The sequence below is a fragment of the Arvicanthis niloticus genome, chromosome 21, assembly GCF_011762505.2.
Source record: "Arvicanthis niloticus isolate mArvNil1 chromosome 21, mArvNil1.pat.X, whole genome shotgun sequence".
NCBI lineage: Eukaryota > Metazoa > Chordata > Mammalia > Rodentia > Muridae > Arvicanthis > Arvicanthis niloticus.
In genome coordinates, this window is record NC_047678.1 from 17920708 (window position 1) to 17937060 (window position 16353).

The 16353-nt window shown below is 44.1% G+C and overlaps 1 protein-coding gene across 1 annotated transcript in view; it reads right to left on the reverse strand.

Moving 5' to 3' along the window:
* The window catches only part of Clstn2 (calsyntenin 2), a 583317-nt gene that overhangs the window by 22015 nt on the left and 544949 nt on the right, over positions 1-16353 (reverse strand). Inside the window, exon 10 of the mRNA XM_076917814.1 lies at positions 4784-4950. Within this exon, the coding sequence (XP_076773929.1) occupies positions 4784-4950 (167 nt within the window). The remainder of the gene's footprint in view (positions 1-4783; positions 4951-16353) is intronic.

Consider the following 16353-nt stretch of genomic DNA (forward strand, 5'->3'; position numbering starts at 1 on the left):
AGCCCATCTTTGTTGAGTCTTTGCTGATAAGGCCATTGTGCCTTTGTTACCTTCCCCATGGTCTAACTATTTTTTCCTGTCCCTCAGACGCCTGGGTAGGATGTCTCTGAGCTATGACCTCTGTCCACGAGCACAGCTTCTATGCCCTACATTTAAGAGACTCCAGGTTCATGTTTCACAGCCAGCCATTGGTGTGTCTCTAGCCACAGATAACTTCTACTTTGGGTGCTCAGCTCTGAAGCCACCACACACAAGTGGGTCATGATCATTTACAAGCCACCCATCCTAGATCCAAGAAGATTTAAGGTCATCCTACCAACAACACTACTCAGAACTGACCTTTTTAAAGTGTCACTGGTGCTTTTTCACAGGCTTGTGGTGCTGCTGATATGTGTGTGAGGACCATCGGGGCCTGGTTACTAGTTTTCCTCAGCTTTCCCACAGGGTCTAGGGCAGCAGTAGTATGAAGATGATGAGAACTGCAGAGTAGGCTAAGGTTTGAGCCTGGCATGATGGATGGATAGAAAGGTCAGCAGGTTCCTCCTACAGCAGAGGTCCTCGACCTTCCTAATGCTGTAATCCTTTAATACAGTTCCTCATGTTGTGATGACCTCAACCATAAAATTATTTTTGTTGCTACTTCACAACTGTAATTTTGTTCCTCGTATGAATCATAATATAAATATCTGTATTTTTTGATGGTCTTAGGTGACCCCTCTGAAAGGGTCATTTTGAGAACTACTGTTCTAGAAAGATGATCTGGTAGCATTCCTAGGCAATGAGCAGAGGACATGTCTTCACTGAATCCTCTTAGCAAAAGCATAGATTAGCCAATGTGTTGGCTTTCCAGTTAACTCCCTAGGCTGGACCCAGGAACATCCTTCTGACCAAAGGAGATGAAGACAGTACTAAGCCCAGGTGTCAATACAATTCTTGCAGGATCAATGAAAGCCTACATGGGTTCTCATATTTTTCTAGCTGCAGTATTCTGTGGTGATGTGGCAGACATGTCTGTATTGGCATAACCATAGGGACAGAAGGTGCCCACAGGTCCTTAGGAATCTGTGCTGTGGCCATTGAGAGCCAGGAAGATGCCAGACTGAAAGATGGCAGGCTGGAAGATGCCTTCCCAAATGACCACTTCTCCCAGACATTCAGCTGGTTTCCTCAGTTTCCTTATGGGCTGGACTACCAGTGAAATCCCCATCTACAGCCTGGGCTCCTTGTGCTTCAGCAGCAGGCTGGCCATAGCTTGCTGGGCACCTTGACATTCCTTGGTCACCTGCCAGCTTCTTTGATCTGCACCAAATGGCTCAGAGAATAAGGGCCTTTGCCATCAGGCCTGACAATCTGAATTCCATCCCTGAGACCCACATGGTGGAAGGGGGAACTGAATTTCTCAAGTTGTCTCCTGACCTCTATGTGAGTTTCATGGCATGCACCTGCCTCTGAATACATAAGAGAATTAAGTAACAAATTAACAGAAAGGTCTCCTGTGCCAAAAAGGACCTGTGATTTGTCGAGAACCCAGTAGGCGTGATACAGGGATGCATATCTATATGCTTGGTAAATTAATGCAATGCTAAAAGATACATAGTATTAATTCCATTTTATACGAGGTTCAAATATCTTGCCCAGAAACACCAAGGCAGTAAATAGTAAGTAAATATCAGTGCTGAGGACCTACTAGTGTCTGGCTCTAAGGTCCCTATTCTTTTTTGCTCTCCCACACTGATGGTGGTGGTGCCAGGAAAATTAGAACAAGATACTCTTCCAAAATGTCGCTGTTACACGGTATCTTGCATGGCTGCCATACAACAGCCAGCACAACCCTGTACAGCAGAGGCTGTTACCTTGTGGGTCATCACCCCCTTGGGGGCTCAATGACCCCTTGCATGGTCCTCAGGAAGACAAGTGGAGCAGAGAGCTCGTACCAGGCCCTGTGAGTGAAGAAATCCCTTCAGCAAGCGATGCCTCGCTTCTTTATAAGTCAGTCACACAGAAGGAGGCTAGTCACTGGCAAATCAAATGAGAGTCATTCAGAAATGACGTGTGGGAGATACACAGGGACAGAAGGAAGTTAGTTTTAATAATGGTCAAGACCATCTTTTAATCAGAGTTGCTAGTGTGGAGGAAAGAACAGGGACTTATTTTGGACAAGTCCCCAAGCCCCAGTCCCCTTGCTTTTGAAATGAGGTCATAATATTTAATTTGTTTTGAGGAGCAGAGATAATGAACATAAAATAGCCCCCAGTGAGTGCTGTGTAAACTGTGTGTCTTATTAACTCCTCTCACAGACCTGGAGCTCTCACAAGCCATGCCTTAGGGATGGGGAAGGATCATTTGTGGTGACTTGGGTAAGAGCAGGTGGGTTGCTGAGAAGCCTCCCCTCAGACCCCTCTCATTTGTGTGACACTTATCTTCCCACCTTTCCTTTCCACGGGCTAGGACTACTCTGTAGAAACCACTTTGGTTCTTAATTTATAATTCACAAATTGCCTGGCCGTTAAGTCTAGGATGTCTGCTTTACTCGCTCTGTCAAGCCTGGAACTCTGCAACAGTGGCCCCTCGGGATGGCTCAAAGCAGAGCATGCATTCCGAGGCAGGTAGTGAGTTGGAGTGAGCAAGAGAGGGTTGGAGGTTGGATCTCCATAGTACTGGGTAGACAACAGCCCAAGAAAGATAACGCCTAAGGATTAGACCAGCGTTTCCAGTACCAAGTGGTCTTGTATGCTTTCTCCAATGATATGTGATTAACATGCATGTCAAACCCATGCTAAACAATATCTGGAAGGTCAATATTGCCTAACCATGCCTACTGTATTTCTTCCATTTTCTCATTCTGACCCAATGTCCAGGGTGGGCACCTTTAACTCCACATAAATACATATATAAATAATACATACATACATACATACATACATACATACATACATACATAATGTAACACAAGATTATTCCCTCTTGCTTGGGCTCTCAATGGCTCTTAGTGCTGATAAAGTAAGAAGTATACCTCTAAATGCATCCAGGAGCATCCATGGTGTGGTCTCCACCAAGCTCTTTGGTCCCACTTTTGTGCCAGTGCTTGGGTGCCCACGACACTGGCCTTGAGGTTCCTGTGCTTTCTGCGATGCTTCTTTGCTACTGCTCAGATCCCCAAATCTTAAAATGGCTGGCCTCTCCGATCCCCTTCTTTCCCCAGGTACAGCCCTACCTGTCCTTACACATTCTTTTCTCTGGGAGCCTTCCCTGGAGGCCTTTCACCCTGAGTTGGAGGCTCTGAAGTGGGACTGCCTACATTCCAACTGTGGCTCAGCCCATCACTAACTTAAGGGTTTCTTGAGCATACTTTATTCTTCAGTTCTCAGTACCTGGTTGAGAAGCTCATGGTAGTTATGTCAATGGTAAGAGGTCTTGAGAAGAGTCACGGTCATAGGCCTCTCGGAGGCTTTCAGGAAGCCAGTGCTCACTGTCAAGTAGCAGGTACCCAAGCAGGTTTATTCACCATTAGGACCACTGAGTTATCTGAAGAGAATAAGCTGAGAGCATCCACCTCTGGGGACCTGAGGAGCTGTCCTGGTCTCCAGGACACTACTATAAAACCCCTTCTACACCTAAAACATGACATGTTTGCTGAGGTGATCACATTTTAATGAACATCATAGGTGCTCAGACCAACAGGAACTGCTTGGATACCCAGGGACAGAATCTTTAAGCATCAGGGCCCTGTTAGAGCAGGTTCTGCTGGAAAGTGAGCCACTGGCTAGGAAATGCAGCCCATAGGATGGCAAGGCAGGGCCATGGCAGACTGGGTACAGATGGGCAGCAGTGGCAGTCCTCTGATGTTGGCACTGTCCCTTGGGAAATGGCCAAAGGAGAAACAACTATGGATTCTGGGGACCCAAGGAGCTGTCCTGGTCTTCAGGACACAGAGGATGGGGCATCTTGACTTCTAGAAAGGGTTTGGGACTCCCCTTCTCACACTGGGGATGGGGACTCACACATCAGGGTCTTAGATGGGACTGGTCCTTATTTTTACTTATAACCCAGGGGCCTAGGACCAGCAGGAGCTTCTTATAGCTGAGTGAGGCCAAAAGGTAACCCTGCCTGTGGGAGAGAAGCTTGCTGGGGTCATAGCTGCCTCTCCCTCTGCCTCCCAGGAGATACTTTCCTATGGACACAGCTCTGATTTCCCAAATCAGGTGTATATTTTTGCTTCACATAAGCAATAAAAATCATGAATCTTTTCATGTTCCTTCTGACTTCCAGATATTGCTTGGAGGGGAATTGGCTCCACGTTAACAATGTAAGACCTAGTGGCTGTCATATCTGTTTTCCACTTCTACCTCATGTCTGTCTTCTCTTTCTTTCCTCATTTGTGTTTTGGAGTTGTAATTTCACTTTTTATGTTTCTGAAACATATTCTTGCATGCCGCTTTAGTGCCTTTAGGCAAATGAATAGCAAAACAACCAACCAATTTACAGACAAATGGAGCTTCATACCTCCCTCCAGGCAGACATGGAATGGCTCCAACTGTCTACTCCACAGCACCTGATTTAGAAGCTTCAGGAGCTGGCATCAGAAGTCCATTCTGGAAGTCATGGTCACTACCTGTTCCCTATTAAAGTGTGGCCACACCATAACTGAGGCACCATTTCTGTGAGGTTCCTCTGGAAATAACTGTTTCCTGGCATGCTTAGGTCTTGGGTAGCTTTCAACTCATCAATCAGTGGTTATTGACTCATCAATCAGTGGTTATTGATAGTCCTGTGCCTTCCTTACCTTTATGCCTCGCCCGAGGCTTTCTAAGGAATTAATATCCAGTCCTTCTTTGCAGGCCTGCAAACAAGAAATCACCTTCTGGCTTTCCATTTTGCCAGGACGGATCGTGAGACTCGCAAGGCTGCCATGGAAAAATTGCGCAAACCGTGGTTTGGCCACTTCGCCTCCTGTAAGAACAAGAAATGTTGTCATCTGCCTTGGGGACAGTAGGTAGGAAGGACGACACAAGGTACCATCTGCAGAGGCTGAGTACTGTGGGAGCTTGGGGCTGCCCGTGCCGCACATGGTCCTAAATGCTCAGATTGCAGCCTCTTTAGAAGATACTCCCATCTCCTCCCTGGTCTCCAAGCCAGGCTTCCCATGAGGTCTGCTTATAGCCCACTTACCCAGATAGCCTTTCCTGGTATCTTTACTAATTACAGCCTCCCTCCCCTATCTTGGGGGAGGATTGCATGGACAGACCTAGTCTGGTTCTTGCTTGGTTTTTTGTTGTTGTTGTGGAGGGAAGACGGACCAGGTTCCTATCTTGATAGTTCCCCGGAAAGGTTTTGAAAACTTGCTGAGCACCCATGGGTCACAGGACACCTTTGTGTCTCCTTGCTCTGGTACATTGTCTGGCTCCACAGAGCAGCTCTGCTGCTTCTGTGTTTGACTTTGCCTGAGGCTTCAGAACAGACTATGCCTGCCTGTGAGTGGCTTTCCCAGCTCCCCGAAGGGCAGCCTTCCAGCAAGCGGCACTGTGGTACCCTTGCTGCCTTTTAGAAAGCTGGGCTGTGCCAACAAAGCTCTCTGGGTAGTGGGTGCTCCTTTGGCACACAGTTCTTATGTTTCTTAGTGTGTTAGGAACGTCTTTGTAATTCCTTGATACCCCATTTCTTTCTGCTTTCCTATTGAAACTACTGAATGTTCCCTATTCCTGAATCACCCTTGTCAACTTACTGCGTGGCTCTTTCTACTGCCTAGATGCAGGAGGACTTGCCTGGGTTCACTTGTTGCTCTTATACCCATACCTACCCTGTCCTCCCTGTTCCTCCAGATTATGCAAATTTCACCATTTTTCAAGGTCTCTTAGATTTCCTGTCAATGCTATTTCCTCAAACTTTATTGAGTCCCTGCTTCCCATGCCCTGTCCCAACCCCGAGTCCCACTGTGCTCCAGGCTTAGGGCTTGGGTCATAGTTAGTTGGTTTTTGCAGCCCCTTCCACCTGGCATTGCTGGCAAATTGTTTACACATATGTGCTGTCTTCAGCAGCTTAAACGGTTATCATTTTAACCATCTGCAAATCTTTTAAAAAGATAAACTGGTGCCTAGTACTTGGTCTGACCCACCCCTTAGAGATTTTTATTTAATTGGTATGGGGAGTTTGAAAAGCTTGTTGGGTAAAAGCAGATGGGAAGCCAAGGTTAAGGAGCACCAAGCAGCACTGAGCAGTGAGCTTCTCCACGCTGGTCCTTTTGCATACTCCTTATGTGATCTCTCTCCTTGATGCTACCCGCAGGCTTGCTCTTTGCAAGCTGCTATAATTTATTAGTTTAAGCCTCTCTTTCCTGGATAGCAAGGATCACTCATGCATTATTCATTTTAATGAAGACAATACTGAGCAAGTAAGTATTAGGGGCTGAGGGTGCACCAGACACTGTGCATAAGTTGACTCATTTATTCTTCTCAAGAACACTTGGCCTCTTGTGTCCTCTTGGCATGCTATACTCTGCCTGGCACACAGCAGACACTTTATAATTGCCCGTTGAATTGAAGGAGATGATGCGCTGAATTCCATCAGAGTCTTCATGGGCACCAAGGCTCTGTCTCACCCTTTCCTTCGTGCTAAGGCAGCCCCAGGGCCTTGGGCATGAATTGACTACAGGGATAGAGTCTAAGCAAATTTTATTATACCATCATTGCTCCAGTGATGGATTCAGGGGTGGGTCTGGGGCCAAGTACCAAAATGAAGCCAATCAGTACCTGGCATTCAAAAAGCTATAATTATGGTTCCAAAATATGCAAAGGATCAAATTTAGGCTACTGTAGTGAGAGATGATGACTGATAGCTTATACATAAAAGCTTCTATTTTTTTTTATCTCTCAGAAGGTTTACAATTAATTCTTGTTGTCTTTCTATAGAGAAGCCACAGCTGCAAAAGCCATCTTGCCATAAGCCACAGCTGCAGAAGCCATCTTGCCATTAGACTGGGATGATAAGGACAATGTAAAATGTAGGGCAGAGGTAGAAGAAGCACATGGGACCAAGTAGGACCCAGATGTATCCCCACTGCTGTGCTTCGGGATATCCTCTGCTTCAGGAACAATCTGGTTTTATGTATGAAACCATTTTGCCCCATGGGTTGTTTCCTTGCCACATAAGGATTCTTTGCTTTGAATATAAGACTTTTGTTTAGTGTTTGGTTCATGGGGAATTCCAAAATAACTGTGGCTTTGAGGGATGGCCTGAAATAGCCATGGCTATGGGAGGACAATTTGGAGTTTTCTGATCTAGACGCTTCCTTGTGGATAAAGTGCTTTTCTATAACAGTCACATGTGCTATGGCTTGGATACCAAGCCCCCCCTCCCCCCAAACGGCTCCCATATTGAGGGGTTGGTATCTTGTGTTTAGACAGTGAGCTTTAGAAAGTGATTGGGTCATGAGGGCTCTAATGAAATCATTGACTTAATCCACTGTGGGATTCAAAATATGAATAGACTGCTGGGAGTTATCAGAATGGGGGTGAGGCCCCATTGGAAGATGCAGTTCACGCTTATCTGTTCCGTGGATGTTTTAGGAACAACTCTGCTCCTTCCCACCCTTCCGCCAGGATGTTCTGGAAAAGATGGGGCAGGCTGGCCAGGGCCTGAAGACTCTGAAGCATGGGCCAAGATAAATCTGTCCCCATGTAAATATTGAGTATTTGTCATAGCAACAAAATGTCTGGCTTTTAATCCTGTGACTGGATATCTGGATATCTTTTATTGACCTATAGAAAGGAGGATAAAGGCCTGAGCATGAATGATGGAGGTGCCATCCAGATGCCCATCTATTTCCTGCCTACACTTGTCTCTACCTTTGAGCAGCAGAGTCAGTGAGCATCACTGCCTAGGTGGGACCTGTGTCCCAACACCATGAGAAGTCTCAACATACAGCATCTCCTTGAGTCTTCATGAACCCCCTGAGAGACTGGTACTCACATAGCACCTGTGGTGGTTTCAAAGAAAATGCCCACACATGCTCACAGGGAGTTGCACTATTAGGAGGTGTGGTCTTGTCAGAGTAACTAGCTTTGCCAGAGTGAGTGTGGCTTTGCTGGAGGAAATCTATTACTGCAAGCAGGCTTTGAGGTCTCAAATACTCAAGCCTAGCTACTGGGCTTATGGTTCTCTTCCTGCTGCCTGCCCATGCAGATGTAGAACTCTCAGCTACCTCTCCGCCACCATATCTGCCTGCGTGTCACCATGCTTCCTGCCATAATGAGAATAGACTAAACTTCAGAACCATAAACTAGCCCCAATTAAATATTTTCCTTTATAAGAGTTGCTGTAGCCATGGTGTCTCTTCACAGCAATAAAACCATAACTAAGATAGCACCCATATTAATAAAACTTAGGCCTGAAGTTGTAAAGTATATGTCCCTACACTTCAAGTACATCATCTGTCATCTAGCTTTCCTTATCATCTCTCTTAGAGTCTCCTTCTCAAAGACCAATGGCTGTGACTACCTTGGTTACCAAGGTATCATGTTCTGTATTTTTAACTTAAGAATCCAAGATCTGTGATATACCATGTTTATGAGTCAAAAGTTTCTAGGAAATGGGTTTAGTTAGCAATGGGAGACATTCATAAAATTTGAAATACATTTTACCTAGTGCTAGATGTGATATAAGATATTAAAAATAATAGATACACTGGAAAGTTTCCCTTTTTAATATTGAAGATGTCCACATGGACTACACAGCTCTTCTGTCAAAATTTACAATAAACATGGTCATAAATCATTTTAAGAGAACAAAAAAAATTCTCGAAACTTTGCTTCCAGACATGAGTTTGGGATTCCTTAGACTAGATCAGCATTTCAAAAACATTGCCTGTGTGTCTAGTCTTATGTTAGGTTTATATAATTGTAGGTTGTGGGCTGGGATCTTTAGAGTTTATATTGAGTAGAAAGATTATGTTAAATTAAAATGTAAGAATTAGATGTTCTAAGATAATCAGGAATTTCAAGGCAGCATATGATAAATTTCTAAACAACATGTCTACTAGGTCAGAGGGAAGAACTAGTTAAATAGCTACCAATAAGTTCTTGAAATCCATCAGGTTCTTTCATAAGCTGTTTCATTAGTCTTTAAGGATGAGGAAATCTTGGAGATCTTAGGCTCTGTTTCTTATATTTTTATTGGATATTTCTTTCATTTCACTTTCATTTATGCATGTGTCTAGCCTTGCCACAGGAATAGCCAAAGAAGAACCCTAAGCTGAGTAGCTATCCAAGTGTGGGTTTCAGAGGCATCAACCCTTGAAAGGTCAAGGAAGGCCAGTGGTCCACCTTTGGGAGGCATAGAGGAAGAAACCTGGTTTCTTCCAGGTGAAGTAGCATGGGGAAATGGAGAGAATAAATTACAGAATAGAATCACATACAGCTGCTTTGGGGGCTGAGCCCCAGCAGGATATGTGATATCTGTATTGTGTTAGGCAGATTGTCCACAGAAGGACGCACACAGAGAACAAGAGAAGCACCACCAGTATTGATGTAGCCCCATGGAAGGCAAGGAAATGCCAAGACAGCTATCAATCCTAAAGGACCATTAGTAGTGACTGAGGACCAGAAGATGGAGAGGAACATCATTTCAATGAATAACCACATGGGAAGGTGACTGGCCCCACATTACCCTATAACTCTATATTCTCACATCTGGAATCAACCAGCCATTACCCAAGGAAATGGAAAAAAATGCCAAATCTGGGGAGGTTAAAGCTCTCTCACTCACATGGAATGAAGCTTGAAATGAAATAAAGACGGGTATGGAAAAAAACCATTTCATCTTTGCGAGTAGAGAGTGTGTATCTGATACACGGGTAACTCTTTCTATAAGTTTATAGACAGGGTTTGATAATTTTCCAAGGCCATTTGACCAGGACCACGTAAAGCTAAGATTCAGCCTTGACCCAACTCTCTCTCTGCACATCATCCAATCAAATGTGGCTGAAAAAGTCCAAGGAAGACTTACTGGAGGGGCGCAGGTGGAGACCAATATGGTGCTGGCAGTGAGTGCCCAGTTATGCTGGCTTCTGCAGACATTATCTGGCTTCAGGGGCAATTCCCAGGGCTGGGATGAAGAGTGCTGGGAAAGCCAGTTGTTTTGAAAACCAGCCAAACAATTGTCCCCTCCAAATCTGTGGTTTTACTTCCACTGACTTAACCAGCCACAGACTGAAAACATCTAAGTAATACTAACACAGACAAGTTTTTTCCTTATCGTTATTCTTTAATCAGTAAGAATCATCACTGAGCATTTATACCACATTAGGTCTTACAAATGATCTACAGTTAATTTGAAGTATATGGGGAGGTATTTGTCATTTTTATGCAAAATACTCTATCATTTTATATAAGGAAGTTCAGTGTTCTTGATGTTCCATGCCAGTATGGCGTCTGGGCACCAAGAACCCAGACACTCAAGGACAATGTTATTTGGCATACATGATCTGATGCTGCCAGTCCTATTCTGAAACAGACCATTTCATTTAATGTGAACGAATAGCTGAATCCACCACCCATTGTCCCAGCTTTCTGTCTTCTGAGAGGTGGGGTCTATTCACTGGAAATACCGCTGTAAGAGAAACTGGAGGTAGAAGACCTATGGCCATGATGAAGGCACCAAGTCTCCATCGTATACAAAGGTATTCAGGAAGCTACTATGGATCCTGCCATCTTTCTGTCTGCTGTTTAGTCTAAGAAATAAATGGGGACGAGAGGAAGCTGTGCTTTCTTTTGCTCGAGTCCAACACTGCTCTCTGCAAGGCTTGTGGATGGGGATGCCCCTCAATGAACGCAATTTCACGGATGGTCAACTATCAATTTTGAGCAATGCAAATGGCCAGACTGTCTGAAATCTTGCTTTCTCTTTTTCCCCCCTCATTTCAGTGATGGAGACACCCACGGAATGCAAAGACTAAGTGAAGTGTGTAATAGACCCTCACAAGCTGCCGCTTTCAAGCAATGTGCATATAACCCCAAAGGGGGTTCACAGAGCTATAAGTTGCAGGTGACTTGCAAAGAAAAATGATCTGTCATCAGGGCTGGCCATGACACATTCTCATCAAGCTTTCTTAACCCTCTTCTTCTAAATGGAAAAACAAAACGAAGTGTGCCGTTCGCTTGCTTTCATAGCAAACGTTTAAACAATAACAAAACATATGACTTAGGATTTGACCCCAAAAGTCAGATGCTTGAAACCGAGGACCTAAATTTATGGAGTCAGAGGTTGCTTATGTGTCATCCACAATATTGATTTCACTCTCTAGACAGAGAAATTGAGAGTCTTGAGTGGCAGAAATGTCACTGGTGGCAAGGGTCTAGAGTTCCCTTCTACTTACTTGAGCCCAGGCTTTTCCCACGACAGCCAGATGCCTGATGGCCCTGAAGTCATTTTTAGGTCTCAGCTGGACTTTGTCAGAGCTCTGAGTAAACGTGAGGCCCATCTGACAACTGATTTGCCCCAGATTCTAGCAGCTTCTAGAGTCTACTTTGATGGTACTGACCTAGTTCTGGTGGTACCTCTCTACATTCAGATCCAGGTGCTATGTTGCCCCTACCCAGATACAGAGTTGGGTGTGGACTATGCCCATGCTACATATTGTTAAGCTGTCTATAGCAGAGCCCGCTTATGGTGCTCACCAAATGTCTAGTGCATGCCAGCGACGCACACATGGAGGCCAGGAGTGGGGGTGGTTTGTGCTGTTTCCTAAATTTGACCTTGGCCTCCTTGTAGGAGGGGCATCTGTGGGAATAAAGTTCTAAGCAGATTCCTTAGGGAAGAAATGCTGCCTGGATAGAAAGCAGTCTATGCTAGTGTGCGCCTTTCCTTTTTCTTTTCTTTCTTTTTTTCTTTTCTTTTTTTTTTTTAAATTGGAGACCCGAGGGATGCTGAATAACTCGAACACAGACTTTATTAACAGAAATTTGTATTAAATTAGACCAAGCTCATTAACTGAAGGGATGTAGTCCAATTGTCTGCACTGATTCTAGACTCTAGCAGAGGGGAACAGGCCTGAAAATGTATAATACATCTCAGAGCTGCGCGCGGCTCCAGGTGCATGTGCTACTTATAAGCCACTGCTTATAGCCCTTGGGCTATGTCTGCCTTTTGATCCCTTGGAGGCCATTCTTTTCTTTGTCTTCACTTCAAAGCTCCAATGAGTGTCTTGTACCTGCCCCCATTCAGCCTCCATTTTTTTTTTTTTATAAAAAATTCTTCTTTATTAAGTGCATGATAAGACTCAGCCAGGATAGGGCCCAGGATGGAATAGGAGGAGTCTTTCTTATCCAAGATCAATAGCATCCTTAGGAATGGGGGAGCAGGGCTGTATATTCTAGAAAGGCCAGGATTTCCTGTGCTGGAGGAGAACATCTTGGTAGAGATAGGAGTTAGTGGTCACGAAGAAGAGTGAAACAGGTGGGGACCCCTGTGCTGAAACACATCAGGAGAATGGGGAATCAGACATGGAGCATGGTGATGTATTCCTGATTGTGTCTCTACAGCTCTTCTCACATGCAGCCACCTGATCAAAAAGACCACCTGCTCCCCTGATGCCTAACTCACAAAAGGGAAGTCAGAGACATCTAGTTTAGCACAGGATAGATGACCTGCACTGCTGCATTCTGTGGAATCTTCTAGAAACCTCCAGACTCCTTAAGACACTGTCATGAATTAGCAGCCATCTGACTTACTTCCCTGCACTACCTGGATAGTCAGTAGATGGAGATGGCCAGAATGTGGCTATCTGATTTTTCATAGTTTTTGGAACTGAATTTGATTGACTCAAAATTTTACTCTTACAAGTAAATACCTAAGGAAAAGGAGTTAACTTAGTCTTTAAATGATCTACCATGCTATGGCCTGCTGTCCTTTGAATTTTTCATCCCTGGGTTCACAGGTTGGACGTGTGGCTCCCAGAGAGGCAATGCTGACAGGTAGCTGGACATTTAAAATCTGAGACTTAGTAGGGACTCATTAAGACTAGCCTCTTCCAGTGTTTTGGGTTGGAGTTTTACCACAACACCTTTTCTGCTTGGACATTCTTTTACCCTTGTGATGCTATGCATCATAAGGTGACACAGCCAGGAGGCCCTTGCCAGAGCTAGTGTTATGATTTTTGAAATTTGTTATGCAAATGGAAGACTCAAAGGCTTTCCTTGCAATTATGTGATTCTGTGTGTACGAGGCCTCACTGGCAACGTTTCTTAAGTGTAAATGAAGTCTCATTTTTTTAATTACTTCTAAAAATCCCAGCGAAAATGAAGTCCCAGTGATTGCATGGCTTTCAAATTCACTAACAGGACACCGAAGGCTAATTGGGTCTGCAGAACACAGACCAGTGATGGTGCCGTTGCCAGCTCCCAGGAGAACCTGACATGCAGAGTCTATTCAGTCCTTTTCTATTCACTTTGTCCAACTCCAACCAGAAATTTCACAAATGAGAACAAGTTCCCTAGCTAACCTCAGAAACACCAGAAAAAACTCCCCAGGTTTGCAAGCCCACGGCAATTAGAGGGGCATATGCAGGGCTTTGTGCTATGTACATCAGCAGACAGTAGAGGATGAGAACGATGGAGATGAGGACTGCTCCACATGCCATTAATTTCACAGCACTACATCTCACTGGAAGATCTTTTGATATGTCCTATGCAGACAGAAACGTGGCTCCCAGAAGAACGCAGGAATTCACAGAAATCCAAATTCCCTAACACGGCAGTAGAGTGTCTTGAGACTTAATTTCAACTTCTCTCTTCATCCTCTTCTCCATCCTTCCTGGGCCATGTGCACTTTAGTGTTAGGGGAGATCTGAGCATGCTCACGCCTGCCTCCTACTCTCACCCCCTTTCCTTCTTTGTGTGGTCTAACTCATTCTGTATTCTAAAGATGGAGATTCGGGGGGCGAGGGAATGTACTATTGTGTTGTCATTTCTCATAGGGAAAGTACTGAAGTGTTCTCCATGTCCCCCAAACTTCATGCTCATGTCCCTGAATGCTTTTCTATCTCTGTCTTCCAAAATTCTCCCGATAAACAGTTCTTCAGCCTTCTTTTTGACTTATGTATGGGCCTTGGGAAGGCAGAGTCTGTGTATAAGTGTTGGTCCTAGGAGACGTGAGGGAAGTGAGGGGATGGAGAGCCCTTTAGGAGACTTGGGCCACAGTGTTAAAGAGGCCTATCTCTTGTAGATTTACTAGTGTGTCAGATTTAGATGAAAGAAAAGAAAAGGGAGATGGAGGAAGATCAGAAGATATGTTAAGGTGACACATCCATTCATACAAAACATGCCAAGTACACACATTCCTCATGGAACATCAAGAGGCAGCCTTTACTCTCTTACTTGATAACTTAAAGATTAGAAACTAGGAACACAAAGATGCCGTTGGCATCGTCACAATATTTGGTTTTAAATCATATCAGATGCACCGGAACAAAACATCATGAAATTGGTATGAAACCAGACATGTGGACAAAAGGGAAGAGGACACAGGACTCAGAGATAAATCCAGCCACCTATAGCTATCTATCCTAGCAAAGATGCCAAGAGCATGAATTGAGGAGGGCCAGCCTGACCAACAAACAGTGCCAAGGAAATAAGACATCTTCAGGGAGTAAATGCAACCTAGAGTCTCCATTATTGATTTTTCTGCCTTAAAAAAAACCAACAAAATAAATCAAAGGCTCAAAAACTATGAAGCTTATAGAAGAAAAATAACAGAAATATTCAAGATATTGGCACAGGCAATGGTTTCCTGAAGAAGAGTCTGCTAGCCCAGCAAACAAAAGCCAGAACTGACAAATGGGATTATATCAAATTAAAAAGATGCTGTGTAGCAAATGACAACAAAACCAAAAACTAAACTAAACAAAACAAAAAAATAACCAACCAACCAACCAACCAAACAAACAAAAAAAACCTGACACCAAAGAGACAAACTACAGAAAAGAATACCTTTGCTAGACAGCCATCTGACAGGGGATCGATATCCAGAATACATAAAGAACTCAAAAGAACAAATAATTTCATCAAAAAAAATATCAAATGATCTAAAGAGATACTACTCAAAAGAAACACTACAATTGGCTGGTACATGTATGAAAATTGCTCAGTAGCATCAGTCTTCAGGAAAAAGCAAATTAAACTTTATAATTAGGATGTAATACTCTGGCACATATATATCTGGAGAGACTGACATCTGTGCATAAACGTGCAAACCTATGTTCATTTTAGTACCAGTTACAATAATTAAGATACAGAATTAAGCTAGGTGCCAACTAATAGATAAACAATTACACATACACACACTCACACATTCACACACACTCTCTCACACACACACTTTCTCACACACACACACACTCACACACACAGTGGAGCATTATTTAGGACATCGAGGAATGACATTATACTATTCTCAGGAAAATGGAGAGAACTGAAGACCATGCTAAGAAAAATGAGGCAGACACAGACAACTATCGTATCTTTTCTCATATGTGAAAACTAGAAAAAAAGCAAATAGCTCAGAGGGAAAGATCCTGTGGGACACAGGGGAATTAGGATCCTGTGTAAATACAGCCAGCAAAGGGTGAAGGTGGGATGTAACTCAAACTCAAGGTTTTCTGACTTTAAGGACTCTTTCTGTCGCTTTTTGGAGAAGTATACAGCCATTAATAAGAGGAAGACAGTTTTTGTGTTTTGCAACGAGGAGGCTCTAGAAAGTAAATGTTTGCAGGACCTGCATTCATATATACCAGCTTCTCAGTGACTGCTGTGCTCACTTGGGTCCCATGCTGATGTTAGAGCAGACAAGAGCTTGGTAAAGATACCAAGACACAAGTGCTAATTAACTGAGAATTAGAGCATGCTGTCACAGCGAGACACCAGCCTATTCCGAATGATCCAGGCATCTTCTTAATTATTCACAGAGTCGCTTTTGATTTGGTGGGACTGTTTTCCCATCCCAGGTGGCAAGCATGTAACAGGGAAGCAGTAGCTGTAACTGACTTGCCTAAGTAGAGGCTGGTTGCAGATTAGAGTGACAAGAACCCGGATGTGATCTTTGAGGGCAACCAGGAAGGAAGGAAGCATGATAAAGTCTGTAGATGGATGTACCTCCGAGTGTCTTTTAGGGTTTCTCCAGGATGTGCTCAGAATACCTATGTTGGTATCCGGCTGGCCCCCACTTCACCACGGCTGTGTCTAGTGATTTCTAATGATTTCTGTTCAATCTCAATCTCTTCGTTGGTTTCATGGGTCCCTGCCATAAGGCACAGTCTTTTCTTGGTAGCCTGGGGGAACCTATAATACTGCAAAGACTCTGATCCCC